The 16683-nt window shown below is 29.9% G+C and overlaps 1 protein-coding gene across 1 annotated transcript; it reads left to right on the forward strand.

Annotated features, from left to right (window-relative positions):
- Window positions 1–1184: 1184 nt before the first annotated feature.
- Window positions 1185–5225, forward strand: TTL1 (tetratricopetide-repeat thioredoxin-like 1). The gene is made up of 7 exons (XM_012223191.4): window positions 1185–2214; window positions 3350–3545; window positions 3647–3831; window positions 3917–4250; window positions 4367–4571; window positions 4682–4788; window positions 4898–5225. Exons 1-7 carry the CDS (start codon window positions 1328–1330, stop codon window positions 5048–5050), a joined length of 2067 nt encoding a protein of 688 aa, XP_012078581.1. The 5' UTR covers window positions 1185–1327; the 3' UTR covers window positions 5051–5225.
- The last annotated feature ends 11458 nt before the right edge of the window (window positions 5226–16683 follow it).

The raw sequence follows: 16683 nt of genomic DNA on the forward strand, positions 1-16683 counted from the left end.
ATTCCTATTTTAAGTATAAAAATTTCACGTCGATCGGTTACTATTCGTTGAAATAAACTAAGTGTCTATCGACGGACACAAAGATTGTTGATAAAATTACCATATCTTAAAGCTTTTTTTAAGTATCTAGATTTGAGATTTTTTTTAATAGACGAATTTAAGTTTGTGTTCCTATTTTAGATATAAAAATTTCAAGTCAGTTCGTTACTGTTGATTGAAATAAATAAAGTGTGTATTGATGAATATAAAAAGACCGATAAAATTACCATATCTTAAAACTTTTTTAAGATCTAGATTTGAGATATTTTTTTTAATACATGAATTTAATGTATTCTTGTATTAGGTATAAAAATTTCACGTCGGTCGATTACTAGTCGTTGAAATAAATATATTGAAAATAAAATGTGAAAATTTCACTATTATTTATTTATTTGTATGGACAAACATAAAAAGGCTAAGAAAATTACCGTATCTAAGGCTTTTTCAAAAATCTAGATATGAGATTTTTTTTAATACACGAATTTAAGTTTGTATTCTTATTTTAGGTATAAAAATTTCACATTGATGAGCCACTATTGGTTGAAATAAATAAATTGATAGTTATATATGAATTTGTGTTAAAAATTAATTAAGAGTGATTGAAAATTTAAATTATAAGAGTGTGAAAGATTTTCCCAAAAACAAGAGAGTGGAGAGTACCCTTACCTTTGAGACTAAAAACAAGAAAGAAAGGGAATTATAATAGAGTTAGATTTTAGAAGAAATGAGAAAGAGAGATAGAGAGAAATAAAGAGAAAGATAGATAGAGAGAGAGTGAGTGAGGGAGAGGAGAGAGAAGTGAAACCTGTCTCGTGAAGCAGCAGGTGAAGGCGAAGAAAAGAAAATAAAAGCTCTTTCTTTTCTCTCTTCTCTCTTCTTTCCTTTCTCTTTCTCTCTCTTTTTTCCTTCTGTTAATCTCTCTTTCCCTTCTCTCATTCTCTCGCTTTCAATCTCTTCTCTCTCTTTCCATAGCCTTGACACTCACATTCATTCTTTGCTTCTTCCTTTTATATCACGAGATCCCCATCTCTTTCTCTTTCTTTTCTTCCTTCCCTCTATCTGTAATGTCTTCCTCAGAAACATTTCTGGGTTTGTGTTGTTTATATCTCTGTTATACGATTCGGTGTTGCTTTTTTTGGTCTTTCCATTCCCATTAACGGACATTGCTAACAGAACTGAGAGAGAAAGGTTAAAGGAGAGGGATAACCCAGAGGTTGAGAGATATACATATATCTATATAGAATTGACTTCGGCCTTTTGGTATTTTTTCCATTTGGTTACTGAGAAAATGTCGCATTCTGGAAAACCCATTGGGGACCTAGGGCTAGACTCATTAACCGATCAGCTCCGTGACTCACTATGTTCTCTTGAGGCTAACAAGCCCGATTTTCGAGAACTTGATCTGGGTTCTCCTGTTTCTCCTCTCCGAACTCGTGGGCTTAACACTACCGCTACCACCACTACAACCACCACAACTAGCTCCAGCTCTAGCTCCTCCGGATCCGTATCTGGTAGTCGAAACGTTCATAACCCAGTTCACAAATCCAACCATTCCGGCGAGCTCTCTAACTCCAGCGAAACCAGTCCTACAACTTCTATCAGAAACCCAAGACAGGGTACTTCCAGATCCGACCCTCTAATATACTCAGCTAGCGGCAGCCAGAGCTCGGTAAACTCTCCCGCACCTGTTAATGTACTCCCTACTGGTAACATATGTCCGTCTGGGAGGATCTTAAAGACAGGGATGGTAATGGGCAATCGGAATTCCAAATCGGATGTTTTGGGATCCGGAACAGGAAATTATGGGCACGGAAGTATAATGCGGGGTGGTGGACCGAGCAAATGTAGTAATTTAGATGCTGGAAATTTGGTCGGTAGTAGTAATAATACTGTGCGTGGAAATTTTGGTGGCGCAAGAATGGGAAGTGTGGATCCAGAAGAGGTGAAGAAGGCAGGGAATGAAATGTATAAGAAAGGCCATTTTGGAGAAGCGTTGGTGCTTTACGATAGGGCTATTGCTTTGGCACCGGGAAATGCAGCTTACAGGAGTAACCGAGCTGCAGCTTTGATGGGTTTAGGAAGAGTGGCAGAGGCGGTTATGGAGTGTGAGGAGGCAGTGAGATTGGATCCTAATTATTGGAGGGCACATCAGAGGTTGGGGTCTTTGTTTATTAGGTGAGTTGTAGATGGAGCTTTTGTATGTGCAGTTCTTTTTTTTGGGTTTTATATTTTAGGTGTTTTGGATGCTTGTTTGAGTTTTGGTGTTGATTTGATCTGCATTAATGGGATTTTGTTGGTTGTTAAATAGTTGAATCAAATTTCAAGACTTTTCCCTCTTCTCTATGCATTTTGGCCGTAATTTACTTAGTTTTTGTGAACTTTTGGTGTTTTTTAATCTGCATTGACTGGAATTAATTATGAGTGTGAAGTTCTTTTATTTTCTGTTTCTTGTGCTATTCTATATAGTTAATTTTTCTTTGTGAATTTCTGAGCTTTTGGTAATGTTAAAATACTCCTTGGTGTGGATGTATTTCTTTTGTAAATTGACTTGTAGAATACTCCAGTTTCTGGATTTTGGATATTTTATCTGTAATTTTTGTGTGTGATATTTGAAACTGTGATGAATTTTGTTTGATGCTTTGAGAAGATGGCTCTTGTGCACCGTTTGTGTTTTGCTGATTGTTTATCTTTATTGGTCAAAATGGTTCTTTTTTGGATCGCTAAATCTGCTTCATGTGTCTACATTTGACTGTTTGTTTGATATGACTGTTGAGTTTTGACACTGTCTTGTATTCTTTGCACCCTTACCTTTGTGAATAATCTGATTATCTGCTGTTTATCATGCTTTCATTTTTCTAATCTTGATTTGCATTAATTCACAAAATTCCCATGTTTAATATTTATGTTTCCCAGTGTTATACCTTCTAACTTTATGTCCTTCTGTCTTTATTTGTATTGATGCCTTAATGCCTTATCGGTATATATTTGGTTGATTTTGTTATTTGGTTGTCTCATTTGGTTGCTGCATACTTTGCTATTTGAATGTTTCGTAGTGCTATATATAATTTGAGTCACATATGAAGCATGGATGCTGTATATGGGCATATTTAGTGCCCAAATAGATCTATTGATGCATCTTCTGTAACAAAATTTTTCTCCATCTTTCGTGTCCTATGCTTGTATGTTTGCATAGGTCCATTGTAATTTTTAGTTGAGAGTAACTCTCCATTTGTTTCTCATGCATTATGCAGCAAAAAGTTTGGTGCATATGACTTTTGAGCTGTGCTCACTTAACTTGGTCTTATTGCAGGTTAGGACAGATTGAGAATGCCAGGAGGCACCTATGCATTCCTGGGCATCATCCAGATCCTTCTGAATTGCAGAAATTGCAGTTAGTAGAGAAACATCTAAACAAATGTTCAGATGCCCGAAAGGTTAATGACTGGAAAAATGCTTTAAGGGAATGTGAGGCTGCTATTGCTGCTGGAGCTGACTATTCTCCTCAGGTAATGAGCAGTAGTATCTGCAATTTTTCTTGTGAAATTGGCTTAACTAACGTTGAAGATAAATAAGTAAATGGCTGAACTGGTTCAATTTGAATTCACAGCTCTTTATGTGTAGAGCTGAAGCTCTTTTGAAGCTCCATCAGCTACGAGACGCTGAATCATGCCTATCGAACATTCCAAAATTAGAACCATATACGAATTCTTGCTCACAAAGCAGGTTTTTCGGGATGCTGTCTGAAGCATACACCTACTTAGTTAGAGCTCAGATTGAAATGGCATTAGGAAGGTGAGTTCAGATATCAAAAGCACTGTCAGCAGTAAATATCTGAAGGTTTTTTGGAGATTGAGAATAGATGATGGATGTCTTGCAGGTTTGAGCATGCATTTACAGCCGCTGAGAAAGCTGGACAGATTGATCCACGAAATGTTGAAGTAGCAGTGCTGCTTCACAATGTTAGATTAGTGGTTAGAGCTCGTGCTCGAGGCAATGATCTCTTTAAATCTGAAAGGTTCACTGAAGCCTGCTCAGCATATGGGGAAGGCCTCAAGCTTGACCCTTCAAACTCTGTTCTCTATTGCAACAGAGCTGCTTGTTGGTTTAAGCTTGGGCTATGGGAGAGGTCTATTGATGACTGCAACCAAGCATTACACATCCAACCTAATTATGCAAAAGCCCTTCTTCGAAGAGCTGCCTCAAATAGTAAGGTATGATCCTTAAAGCATATCTTTTTTTTTGGCAATTTGCTTACACACATAAGATTATATAATTATATATTCATATACATATGTGCTAATTAAGTCTATGAACTATCATAAAACAGCTAGAGAGGTGGGCTGACGCAGTGAGGGATTATGAGGTTCTAAGAAGGGAACTACCAGAGGACAATGAAGTTGCCGAATCTCTATTTCATGCGCAAGTTGCATTGAAGAAGTCTCGTGGAGAAGAAGTGTATAATATGAAGTTCGGTGGCGAAGTGGAGGAAATATTGGGGCTAGAGCAGTTCAGAGCTGCAATATCTTTGCCAGGTAAGCCTGCTGCATATTTTATGCATTAATTTTTTTTTTTCTTTTGCTTATATTGCTTCCATTTTCATTCATCCCTCGATTCTTAATATAATTGAATTCTTGGGTTACAGGTGTCTCAGTTGTTCATTTCAAATCATCCTCTAATTTGCACTGCAAACAAATATCTCCATTTGTGGATACACTATGCATTCGATATCCATCCATAAATTTTCTCAAGGTAAATTACCAACTCATTAGCACTATGCATTCCAAATTGATCTTTAACTTTAGCTGAGAGCAAGGAAGAAAGTATTTTTCTTAGATACATCTGGTGGTGTTTGTGATAGGTGGATATTGAAGACCACCCAACAATTGCAAATGCTGAGAATGTGAGGATTGTACCGACATTCAAGATATACAAAAACGGTAGCCGAGTGAAGGAGATAGTTTGCCCAAGTCGTGATATGTTAGAACATTCGGTGAGGCATTACAGCTTTTGAAACTCATGGCTTCACTTGTATCACTATTCTTCAAGTTTTCATGTTTCCTTCTTTGCCAAGCAAAACACCCTACTTGATGGGAACTCTTCACTGCCCTCCAGTCTTTCCTCCTCTCCACCATGTAAGGATTACCAGATACTTGTCACATAAATCAAGAGCTACATAATAATCCCCATTGGCGGCCATTGCCAGAAGAACCATGAGAGATAGCTTAGTTCTCCTTTAGCCGTTTTTAATTTATTCATTCATTCGTCATTAATCTCTGGTTCCATGTTCTTCCTCCCATTTCTTTTTGTTAATTTTTTTTTGTATGTTTTTTTGGCACTTCTTTTTCATTTTCTTGTAGGCCAGCCTGTTCTTGTATCCCCCCCACCCCACCTTTGCTTCACAAACAAAGAATGAAAAAAAATAATAATAAAAAGAAAGAAATGTACAATTGATTAAGGTGGCTCCCTAGTTGTATTACAGAGAGAGAGAGACAGAGTGACTGGCAGGCTGGTAGAAGAGGATCTTTGTACATGTATATATGTGATATATACAGAAAGAATTGGAAGGCTTGAGGGAGATTGGATAAATGAGATGCCTGGTGGGTATTTTATGGGTTAGTGAAACAAGGATAAAAATTATGTTATTAATATTGTTGTTTTCTTTTCATCAATAAAAATTATCCCCATATATTTTTTTTTTCCCTTGTCCTCATTTCCATTTCTTTTCTTTTCTTTTATTTAAATTCTTATAAATATCCTTAATCCTCTGCATTTCTTGTTCACATAGTATTATTATTTGGTCATACATATACATACATGTCTAGTTTAATTGAATTGAATTGAACTTTGAAGCAGTCTTGAGATAATGTTGAACAGAGAAAAGTACGTTTACAAATAAATTAGGGTTTGGTCTTTCTTACAAAAGGAGTGGACTGCCTGACTGACTGACTGGGCAGTTGATTCGTATTCATTGCTCTTTACCTTCATAGTACACTGTCCTTTTTTAAGAGGATTGGCCTCTTTAATACCCCCCCCCCCCCCTTTATGTTTGCTGTTACGGTGGCATTAGCTCTTTTTTCTTTCTTCTTTTCTTTTCTTTTCTTTTTCCCCTTTTCATAATCATTTAATTTCAAAGTCTTTATTATTGGATCTATCCCAATACAAAATCTTTCTTTTAGCGTTTGAATATTTTTTTTTTGTTATTATTGAAATTAATTAAAAATTTTGAGATGTAATTTGAAGCAAATTACTCATCTTTCAATCATTTATCCAATTAATCAATTTGGTCCAAATCGTAACGAATGGACAAAAAGTTTCTTTTAGATGTAAATCGAATCGAAATTTGTATAATCAATTTGGTCCAAATCGAAATTGAATGCTCTTTAGTCATTTGGTCAAGGAATCATTTGCCACATAGACAATGTTGAGTTTTATTATTGTTATTATTATTTAATTTGGATAATGTGATTTGTTGGGAAGTGGAGATGGGGTGTGGGGGCAAACATTGACATTATAGAGAGAGAGTCCCTCTTGGGAGGGGTTTGTCTTTCACATGTGGGCATTTAAGTCATATTAGCCATTGCAAATTCCCCACCACCTAAACCATAAAGTCCAAAAAGTGCAGTGGCTTCGGTCGGTGCTAATGTGCGCCGGCAGTCCTGCTGTACTGTTGACGCTAACCTTCCCTTGTGGTGGACCTCCTGTCAGCTGATGGCCACGTGTCTCTGCTCTTATATTGAAAATGAATGCCGTCTTCTTCTTCTTTTTCATTATTGTATATATAAAATAAAAGGGTATTACGGTAATATTACCATACTTAAAAAAAAGAATAATACTTTAATTTATCCACCAATTGATATTTGATACTCGACGTATAATTTATCTAAAAATTTTATTTGTATATATATATTTTTTAAAAAAATATATATCGTGTTTAATAAGAATTTCCAATTAAAAAACTAATTTGACCTATTTTTTTACTAATTTATGCACGTAAGCAACCAACAATTAGAAAAATCAATAACATAGTCCTTCCGTTTTTTTAAGTTTGTTACATTTAAAATTTCACGTTCTTTAAAAAAACTATTAAATTTTTCTAAGATAATAAAAGATTAAGTCAGTTGACTATATTACTTTAATTTAATATATCCAAATACCTTTAAAGAATCGAAGCAATAACTGTTAGTTATCGAAAAAAATTTTATTACATTTTGAGTGAACGACTTATATTTTGGGACAGAGAGAGTATTTAAGAAGAAAGAGAGTAATTTTATATATGAAAGATGAAATTATAGTGGAGAAATTGAATACTAATCCTAATGAAAGTGACCAGTAGTTGTGTAGTTTTGTATGGCGTTGGGGAGGAATATGAGAATTGTGTCAACTTAATAATTATTAATGGGGTAGATCGTAGACCTAACCCATCGGTAGACGGTAGTGTTAGTATTATTAGTAGGTTGCAAATTACATTATTACATTATTACATTCTTATTTCAGAAATTGCTACGAATGCGACTCTAGGGTAGTTTGTTTTTAGTGCTTCACCTATTACGTTCATTTCTCATAAATGTAAGATATTATTATTTTTTTTTTAATTTTGATAGGAAATATAATCAATTGTAACAGGTAGCATGACTCTTTTACAAAAGACACATTGCATTGTATTGTATTTTATTAAAACTATTTTATAAAATAAATATTTATGAGCAGACAATTGAATCAAGAGAATATATATTTTTTTTGTATGAATTTTATATACAAAGTTAGGAAAATGTAAATTAGTCCTATCATGTGGTGGAAACAAAAAGAAATATTTATTATTATTTTTATATAGCCATAAATAATATTAATATTCAATTTCATCGTATTAAGAGAGTTTATTTATTTTTAACTTTTGACTTCAAATGTATTTTTTTTTTAATTTATAAATAAGTTTAATTTATTTATAGCCATTGGTTTTGTGATCGCTTGCTTCTAGATTACATTTGGAATCATTCAAATTGTTTTATATTATTTGGATGGGGCATGATAATAAAATTAAATTAAGTTTTCAAGAAGATTTAAGTATGATTTACGTCATGATTGTTCGTTGATGAACCCAAAACCCTTGTCTTAATATTTATTATATAGTTTATTGTCTTCGTTTTAAAAATAAAATTAAGTTAAAATATGAGTATCAATTATTATAATTAAGTAGGAAAATGATGGGTTTGCTTTGAATTTTTGTTGTTATTAAATAAATTAAGGAACAAATTTAATAAAATTGATTTATATTATCATTTTATTATAAAATTAAAATGAAAAAGATAAAACAATTATTAATTATGACTTAATATAATTATTGGACCATAAAATTCGTTTCATCTAATAATTAAGGTTTATCTAAACATGAAAGCTCATGTTGACTAAATCGTTTCTAACAAGACCAACATCATGCCACATCAAAGGATAAGTTCAATGTTGTCTAATGTCTTTATTTTGTTTTTTCCATCTTCTCCAATAATCAAATCTATGATTAGGCACTTTGGATATATATATATATATATATATATATATATATATATATATATTTCATATTTTTGCAAAGTGGTTGTTGGATTTATTGATTTATTGTTTATCCATTCATGTCATGCATTTCAAATTTCAGAAATTTTTTATATAAATAAGTATTTATCATACATACGTTTGAATCTAAATTATATTATAAAATTCAACTTTTAAAGAGTTGTTTAAATCATATATTGGTTCATAAATTTTGAATATTCTATTGACTACATAAAAAATTATTTAACACTCGAGTCTAAATTAATCATATGACAGCACATTGGCCCCTAAAAATGGAAATAAGGTTAAATAGGTTAATATAATCCATCAATTTACAAACTCAAACAATTAAAAGTTAATTACGCAGTGGTCCAGTTAGTCTTCTCAAATTTTCTCAACCACAGTTGTTTTCACCAATCTAGTGAGTTAAGGGGAGGGATATCGCTATTATATAGACCGTAGTGTTATTTCAGCCCATAAATACCTCCAATGAATTTTTTTAAAAGAAAGGTTAAGTGGTGCATGCATTTATCTTTTCATTAGATAATTTTTCTTTAATTATTCAACTCTCATATAATGTATTGCATATAAGGAAACTTAGCTTTTATGCCCATTATTTTTTAAATTTATGAGTGGTACTTTAAACTTGAGAATGGACAATTAGTTATAATAGAATTGAAGAATTCAAAGTGGTAGTCAAAATACACTAATATATATATATAAGAGAGAGAGAGAGACAAATTAGAATATGTGGTACCATTTCAATTGAGAAGTTAGTTGACAACCTTTTAACATTTCAAATTAGGAATCAATATGAAAGACAAAATACACTAATAAATCTTTGAAGTCATGTTGTCATGCACTTATGTAATAGTGGAGAATTTTGTTTTTTTTTAATAGTTCAAAATTATTTTTTAATAATAATTTACTAAACATAATTTGAGTGAACTTAAGTGCTCCTAATAATAATTAATTTTGCTAGCACTAAGTAATTAAAAATATCGTATTTATAAAGAGTAATTCAAGTGATAAGATACACTAAAATAATAGATGACCGTTACAAGGTCAAGGATTGAATTTATGGAAAAATACTTATAGTTATAGAGAGAAAAATTCCAAACTTAACAATTTGATCGGCGGGAAACATTTAAAAAGAAAGAAAAACACATCTTCAATAGAATTCCTCAAACTCAAGCGAAAAAATATCAAATAATTAATTTTCTTTTATATATATAATATTTTTTTGTTGAAAACAAGCATAACTTAAAAAATATTTCATTAAAAATATTTTTTAAAAATCAAATGGATTAGGAAAATTTGTTTACAAGTTGTTTTATTTTAACAAGGATAATCAATATCTATTTCATCACATAATATTTAAAAAATATTTTTTGTTCTCCAAAAAAAAAAAAAAAAAAAGATAGATTTTGTTATGGTTGTAAACCCAAGGAAGAAGAGAATCATGTTTTTCTTAAGCATTACATATTCTAGGGAAGGGAAGGTTCATTGTACTAAGGGCAAGGGGTGCACCCATATAAGTCATTTTATAACCTTTACATGATTGTATATATTATGTGCTTCTTGTTTTCCTCAATTTGTTACTATTTTTTATTCTTAATTTGGAAAGTAAAGCATCTTCCTTTTCTTTAACCTCTTGTCTCCTTTTAAAATATGTAAGTCCACATAAGAAAGGCCAAAGGTAAAAGAATAAATAAATCTCTCACTCTCTCTTCTCTCTCATTCATATACATATAGTCACCAACCAATGCACTATTGGGGTTGAGCCCACAAAATGAGTTTGTGTATTTTGGAGTCAATTATGTGCCAAAAATATTCTTATTCTCTTTTGGCATATGGTGTGTGTGAGGGTAGAGTTTGCAAAATTATTTGATTCTATTTTAAATTTTTATAAGAGATAAAAAATTTTAGATTAGTTTGGTTTTTGTTATATAAAATTGAAAAACCTAAAAAATATAATTAAATCAAAATTGAAATTTAAACCAAATTAAGTGGAATCATTTTGATTCAATTATATAAAATTTAGTTTATTCAATTTGTGCTGATTTGGTTTTGTTTTTCTTTTATACACTGGAGACTCAATAAATTACAACAACATTGTGAACTGCTGTAATTGTGAACTACACAGCAAGGATAACCATCTCCTTTAAATAACTTTTATCAAATTGATGATAATCTTTGTGCCGTGGAGAACTCCAACTTGAAATTTTATGAAATCAAATTACTAATGAATACTATGGTCTTTATGAGTCAAAAAAAATTCTTAATGCCTTTGGGATTAGAAGACCTATTAGTCACATTTGTTGAAAATTGGGAAAAACCCCAAAAGAGTGAACAACACTGTAGTCCCACATTATAGCTTATCTTAGAAGTTAAAATAAACTATTTAAAGCACTAATATTACGTTAGTCTCCAAGCCAATTTTCATTATAAGTGGAGTCTTTAAAGATTACTATTTGAAAGTAGTGGTCAAATTATTTACACCAATATAGATTGTGTGGGCAAGTTCCTTTATTCTTTTCTATTTTATTTTTATAATTTAATAAAATGAGTAGAGTTCAAAATCAGACAAATTTTATAAAAGTTCAAAATCTGAAATCGTCAATTTTTAAAAAGTTTTACCTAAATCATCACAAAATTCTTAAACAGAAATTTGAGACATGAAGAGGAAATTTATTGTTCCATTAACCAAGAAATATGAACATAGTTATTAAAGCAAAAATCCTTCACACAAAATAGTTAAAAATTTGGAAAAATAGAAAAATCCTTTACACAAAACAGAAAAATATAACTAACTATTTTGGGTTTTGTTTCTTGGCTGTAATGCAAACAGCCATCATGTTGTTTTGGCCTGGTTTAGCTCAAGTGAAGGTCAATGTCAAGGAATATCAATAATTGTTTGAGGGGGTGGAGAAGAACCATCAATGAGATGATTCATATTATGATAGTTGAGAAGTGGCTGAAATTGAGTTTTCCAGATCAGATAGTTGTTGTGTTTGAGTTTAACAGAAAATGAATGTTCGGCAGTGGTTGGGTGGGAAGAAATTAAACTTGGATTTTGATTTGCGGTGTCGGCCATTATGGCTCTGATACCATGTATAAACAATAAAGGAGAAAAAGAAATGATTGTATATTTTTTCTTATCAAAATAATACAAATAGTAAGGTATTTAAAGCAAATACAACAGATAAGAATTCCTATAACTAAGGGAAGCACAATCTGAATAAATCATAATAATACGAAAATCACGGTAACAAATCACTTTGAAGAGGTGCTCCATTATCATAATCTTTGACCAAGACCTATAGCTTAAAAAAACTTGTCTATATCTATTTATGGATTAAACCAATTAAAATAATATTTTTTATTTTATTCCATTTTTTAAATACTTACAAATGTCATTATTTTAATAATTTTTTTATTTATTAGTTTGATCTATCGGTGGATTTATAGACCAAGTCTAGGTAAATCAATCTTAAAATATAGATGAAGATGCTATTAATATTTTGCTAAAATATATAAAAATATGTAAATATATTTATAAACATGCTATTTATTGATAGTGTTTTGCTAAAATATATAATAAATGATCTCTTAAATCATGAAAGGAAAAAACAAAAGAAAATATAAACTCAAGTATAGCACATTGAGGTTTTTTGTGTTTTTTTTTTTTTTTTTTTCGCTCCTTATCTTGACATTGATTTCCTGTTAGGATGAGGATGTGGATGAGGATAAGAATGATACAATTTATTCCATCTTTGCTATTTTGCCATTTTCTATGAGACATATACTTTGTCATTAGGCTATCTATTCAATGGCTCTTTCACTATCATAAGTAATTTAAAGAATTTATAAAATCTGAAATTTTATTTTTAATCCCAGAATACATAATTTAATTTCTGAATTTTAATAAAATTTTTTTTGACACTTTAAACTTTAAAATCGACTTTTTGAATTCTGAATTTCACCTTTTGTAATAATCTCACACTTTCTTATACTAAAACAATAATTTTAAAAGATTTTTAGCTTTTATATGAAAAATATTAATTTGAGATGTGGTTAATACGACTTTTAGAACACATAATTTTATATTTTTAACTATTCAATAAATGTTTGATCGATCTAATTTTATAAATTGAGGTATTCAATGAAATAAATAAATTGTTTAACGGCTTCAATTTTATAAATTGAAGTATTTAATAATTCAAAGTAAATATCCAAATTGAGGCAATGATTGTTTAGAAATTTTTATAGAATTTTATCTTGCCATCTCTACATAAATTAATAATATGAATGAAGATAATTATTTTTTTAATATTTTATGGAAGGTGTTGGTTTTTGGTGATGGATGGAGAAACGTAATCTTTTACTCTTTGGAATTTTGTTTTTTAAAAAATAAAGTTAGGGTTACAAATTTTTGTATTTAGAATATATTTTTATTGTTTAATACGTTGATAAAGTGATAAATCAATTTATTTGATAATAAATTATTAGGGTCTATTTGGTAAAATTGGCTGTTAACTGCTTGAGTAGTTTTTAATGAAACCCAAAAAGCTAAACGTTACATGAGTTAACTGTTCACAAAATGTTATCCTAACTTCCAAAAATTAGTCTAAATATTATATTACCGAACAGTTTTTTAAGTAGTTTTCTGTTGCCAAACATCGTTTGGCATTAGCAATTTATAACATATTAATAAATTTTAATATTTTTAATTTTTATCGATCCTATAAATTTCTCTGCAATTCAATGTAGGATTCTAGTTTTAACAACCATGGATTAGCTTACTTCACGTTTTTGTACTTAATTTTATTTATAGAAATACATCAGCCATTTGGCCGTTGCTTTGGTTTCATTATTGCTTTGCTTTCAAACAATCACATGATTTGGTGGCACTGATTCAGTTTATTGTCCATTCCCTTATTATGAACAAATAATTTTCAAAAACAAAAATTAAAAAAAAAAGAAAAAAATTCTGAAGCAATAATCTATTTGAACTAAATGAAACCTAGCATTCAGAAATATATACTTGAAAATAAAAATAATAGTTTTGATGGTCCTTAAAAAAAAAAAAAAAAGAGCAATCTTAACTTTGTTTGATTGGTAATTAAAATTAAATTATGAAATGACTATTTTATATGCATTTTATGAATGTATATTGTTTGATAATGTGATACAAGATAGCAATTAATTTTTTTTGTTGAGATTTAAATTTTACCTCGTACTAAAAATTCGCTATCTAATTAAATGTAAAATTTTTAATTAATTATAAAAATAAAACATATTTTTAAGAAAAAGAAAAAAAATTCCTAAATATCAAAATTTTCATCCCATATTATTAGAATATATTTTCCCACGAAAAATAATTATGTAATATACTCAAATATAAGTGTGTGTCAAATAAAACAAATCACAAACTCTTTTTTAAATAAAAATATCAAATCATATAATAATATTATGTACCTTATTCTTTATTCTATCACATACCCACTCCACCTTGTTTAAAATTTACGAACAAAACAGTAAACTGATGAGTCTGCCTGACGAAGCCCCATCTTGTTAAAATTTCACCAGTTGAAACTCACTCAAAAATTAAATAAATTTAAATGTAATTTTAAACTCGATCCTTATTCATACTAAAAAAAAACATATTAATAAATTAATTTGAATAGATTTAATATTTGTTGGCACAAATGTAGTCATAAATAAAGCATAATACAAATAAAAAATTCATGTAACTGATTCTAATTAGTATGAAGTTAGTTAAGGTTTAATGTTTAGTTGCGATCACAAGGGTGAAATCTAGTGTGCTTCAATCAGTCCTTTTTTAAATATTAATTTCATAGCTCGATTCTGCGATCACAAAGATGAAATCTAGTACGTTTCGACTACTAAATTATCTTGGATTGGAACATTGTAATATTTAATGTTTGATAAAACATCAGTAAAATAATCAGATAATTAACTGTTACTAAATCAACTAACTGTTATGCCGCTAAATCTAATTATCATCGAATGGATGCATTATGACTAAAATGAGAACTTTTAGAAGTAGAGAATTGTAGAATTGGTTTTTAATGACAAAAATGTTTTTTTTTTTTTTTTATTTTACAATTTCCTATGCTCTGACTTATGCCATGTGAGGGACATAGAGAAAGAAAGGCAGCTGCCAACTTAGAATGTCTCGAACTTCGATTCCTCAGTTTGTGTAAGAGTACGGACACATTTTTCATACATTATTTTATAATACTACTACTATTCACTTGCAAGTTTTAAGTGCACAAATGATTAAATTTATCTTAATTGCTCAAATGTTTTTTTAATTATTATATTTCAAGTCGAAAATAAAAAATAAAAAATGTTTTTATATATTATTTTTATATTAATGAAAAAGAAAAGAGTTTTTTTTTACGATAGGTGAAAAGAGTTTTCTCAACGATCAAGAATTATAAATAAGTCTGAATCAAATTGTCTCTTGAAATCAAACTGAATTGATTAATGATAAATTTAAACTTGAACTGAATTCAGTTTTGAAAACTTAAGCTTCAAATCGATTTATCTTCAATTTATAGTTAAGAAAAATAACTAGACTAGAGACTTAAATTTACTTATTAAATTTATTCAATAAGTTTAAATGAATATTTTTTCAAGCCGAAGCTAAAGCAGACTAATTTGTAGGTTTAGATCTTCCTTTAACTCTGTCTTTATAATATCAAATTGATTAATTATTATTAACTTAATATTTATATAAATAGGCTAAGTTTAGCAATTAAACCCATAAAAAAGCATCAACCTTTTGTCATTTGAAATTTTGTGTTCCTTCGGAAATAAAAGATAGAAACTGGCAATTGCAGAGCAGCTAAAAGGGAAGCTCAGCAATCAGTATTACTGCAGAATGCAGAAAGCTATGATGACCAAAACATTGCAATAGGGTATCCAACAAACTAAGAATAATAACAAATTAAAAAAAATAAATAAAAAATTAAGTACTCTTGATTGAATTATGCTTTTTTTTTTTTTCCCCTCAATTTGGAAGCATATATAAACTTATCCTCTATCTATACTGAACACATTAGTGGATAAAATGGTTTTGTCATTGAGCTGAAAAAGAAGCACGTGATAGTCACATGGGTATGGAAGAGAGACCATAACACATTTTTAGGGCAGTGTTGAATAATCCTTTTCTACGTCTCTTATAGAAAGAACCCATATTTCCCCTTATCAACTTCTTTCCTTATTGCCAGCCAGCCTGCCCTTTTGTTCTTTTTTTCAATTTGGTTAGGACCTATACCTTATACTATAAGGCCTATTAACTTAGTATTGTCATCTCCAATATCCCATTCATTGCCTTCTTCACACTATTCCTATAGGCAAGTGGGAGATTTGATACTTACACTTTGGGTATTTGAGTAATCTTATATGTAAATTAATTTTCTTAAATATAATGTTGATATGGAAATTGATTGATGATTGTACTTCTAGCAATTTTCTTGAAACAAATTATTATAGTAAGCCACTTGAGAATGAATTTCAAAAAAAAAAAAAAAAATTGTCTAATAAGTTTAGCAAGTTGAGTTTCAACTTTGCTTCTCGAGCTCATTTAATAAATAAGCTTGAACTTGAATTTGAGCATGTAAACAAGCTACAATTTTTATCAATGGTAAACTGTAAACGTTTTTTAAATGAATCAAATTCGAGATCGATTATGTTTTTAATGAATTGAGTTTGAGTTTAAATTTATTAGCTGTCAACTAGCTATTTTAAATATTAAAAATTAATATCTCTACGATTTTAGTTATAATTTTAAACAGTCATATATTAGGAATAGACATTTAATCGGTCATCCAAATCAAATCAAATCAATTAATATAATTATTGGTTTTCTTTAAATACTGACCACCCATGTCAATGGCTAGATTTAAAACTTTTTCTCAGTAATTCAATTTATTAAATACCAACTTCTGATTTCCAATTGCTGTTGAAAATGAATCGATATGTATGATTTTTTTTTTTTGAAAAATAGTAAAATAGAATAGAGGCTAGCAGTTGTGGCAATTTGACAAATTATTCATAGGTAGAATTAAG

The sequence above is a fragment of the Jatropha curcas genome, chromosome 7 (genome assembly GCF_041381405.1).
Source record: "Jatropha curcas cultivar XTBG-Jc1 chromosome 7, XTBG_Jcur_1.0, whole genome shotgun sequence".
Lineage (NCBI taxonomy): Eukaryota > Viridiplantae > Streptophyta > Magnoliopsida > Malpighiales > Euphorbiaceae > Jatropha > Jatropha curcas.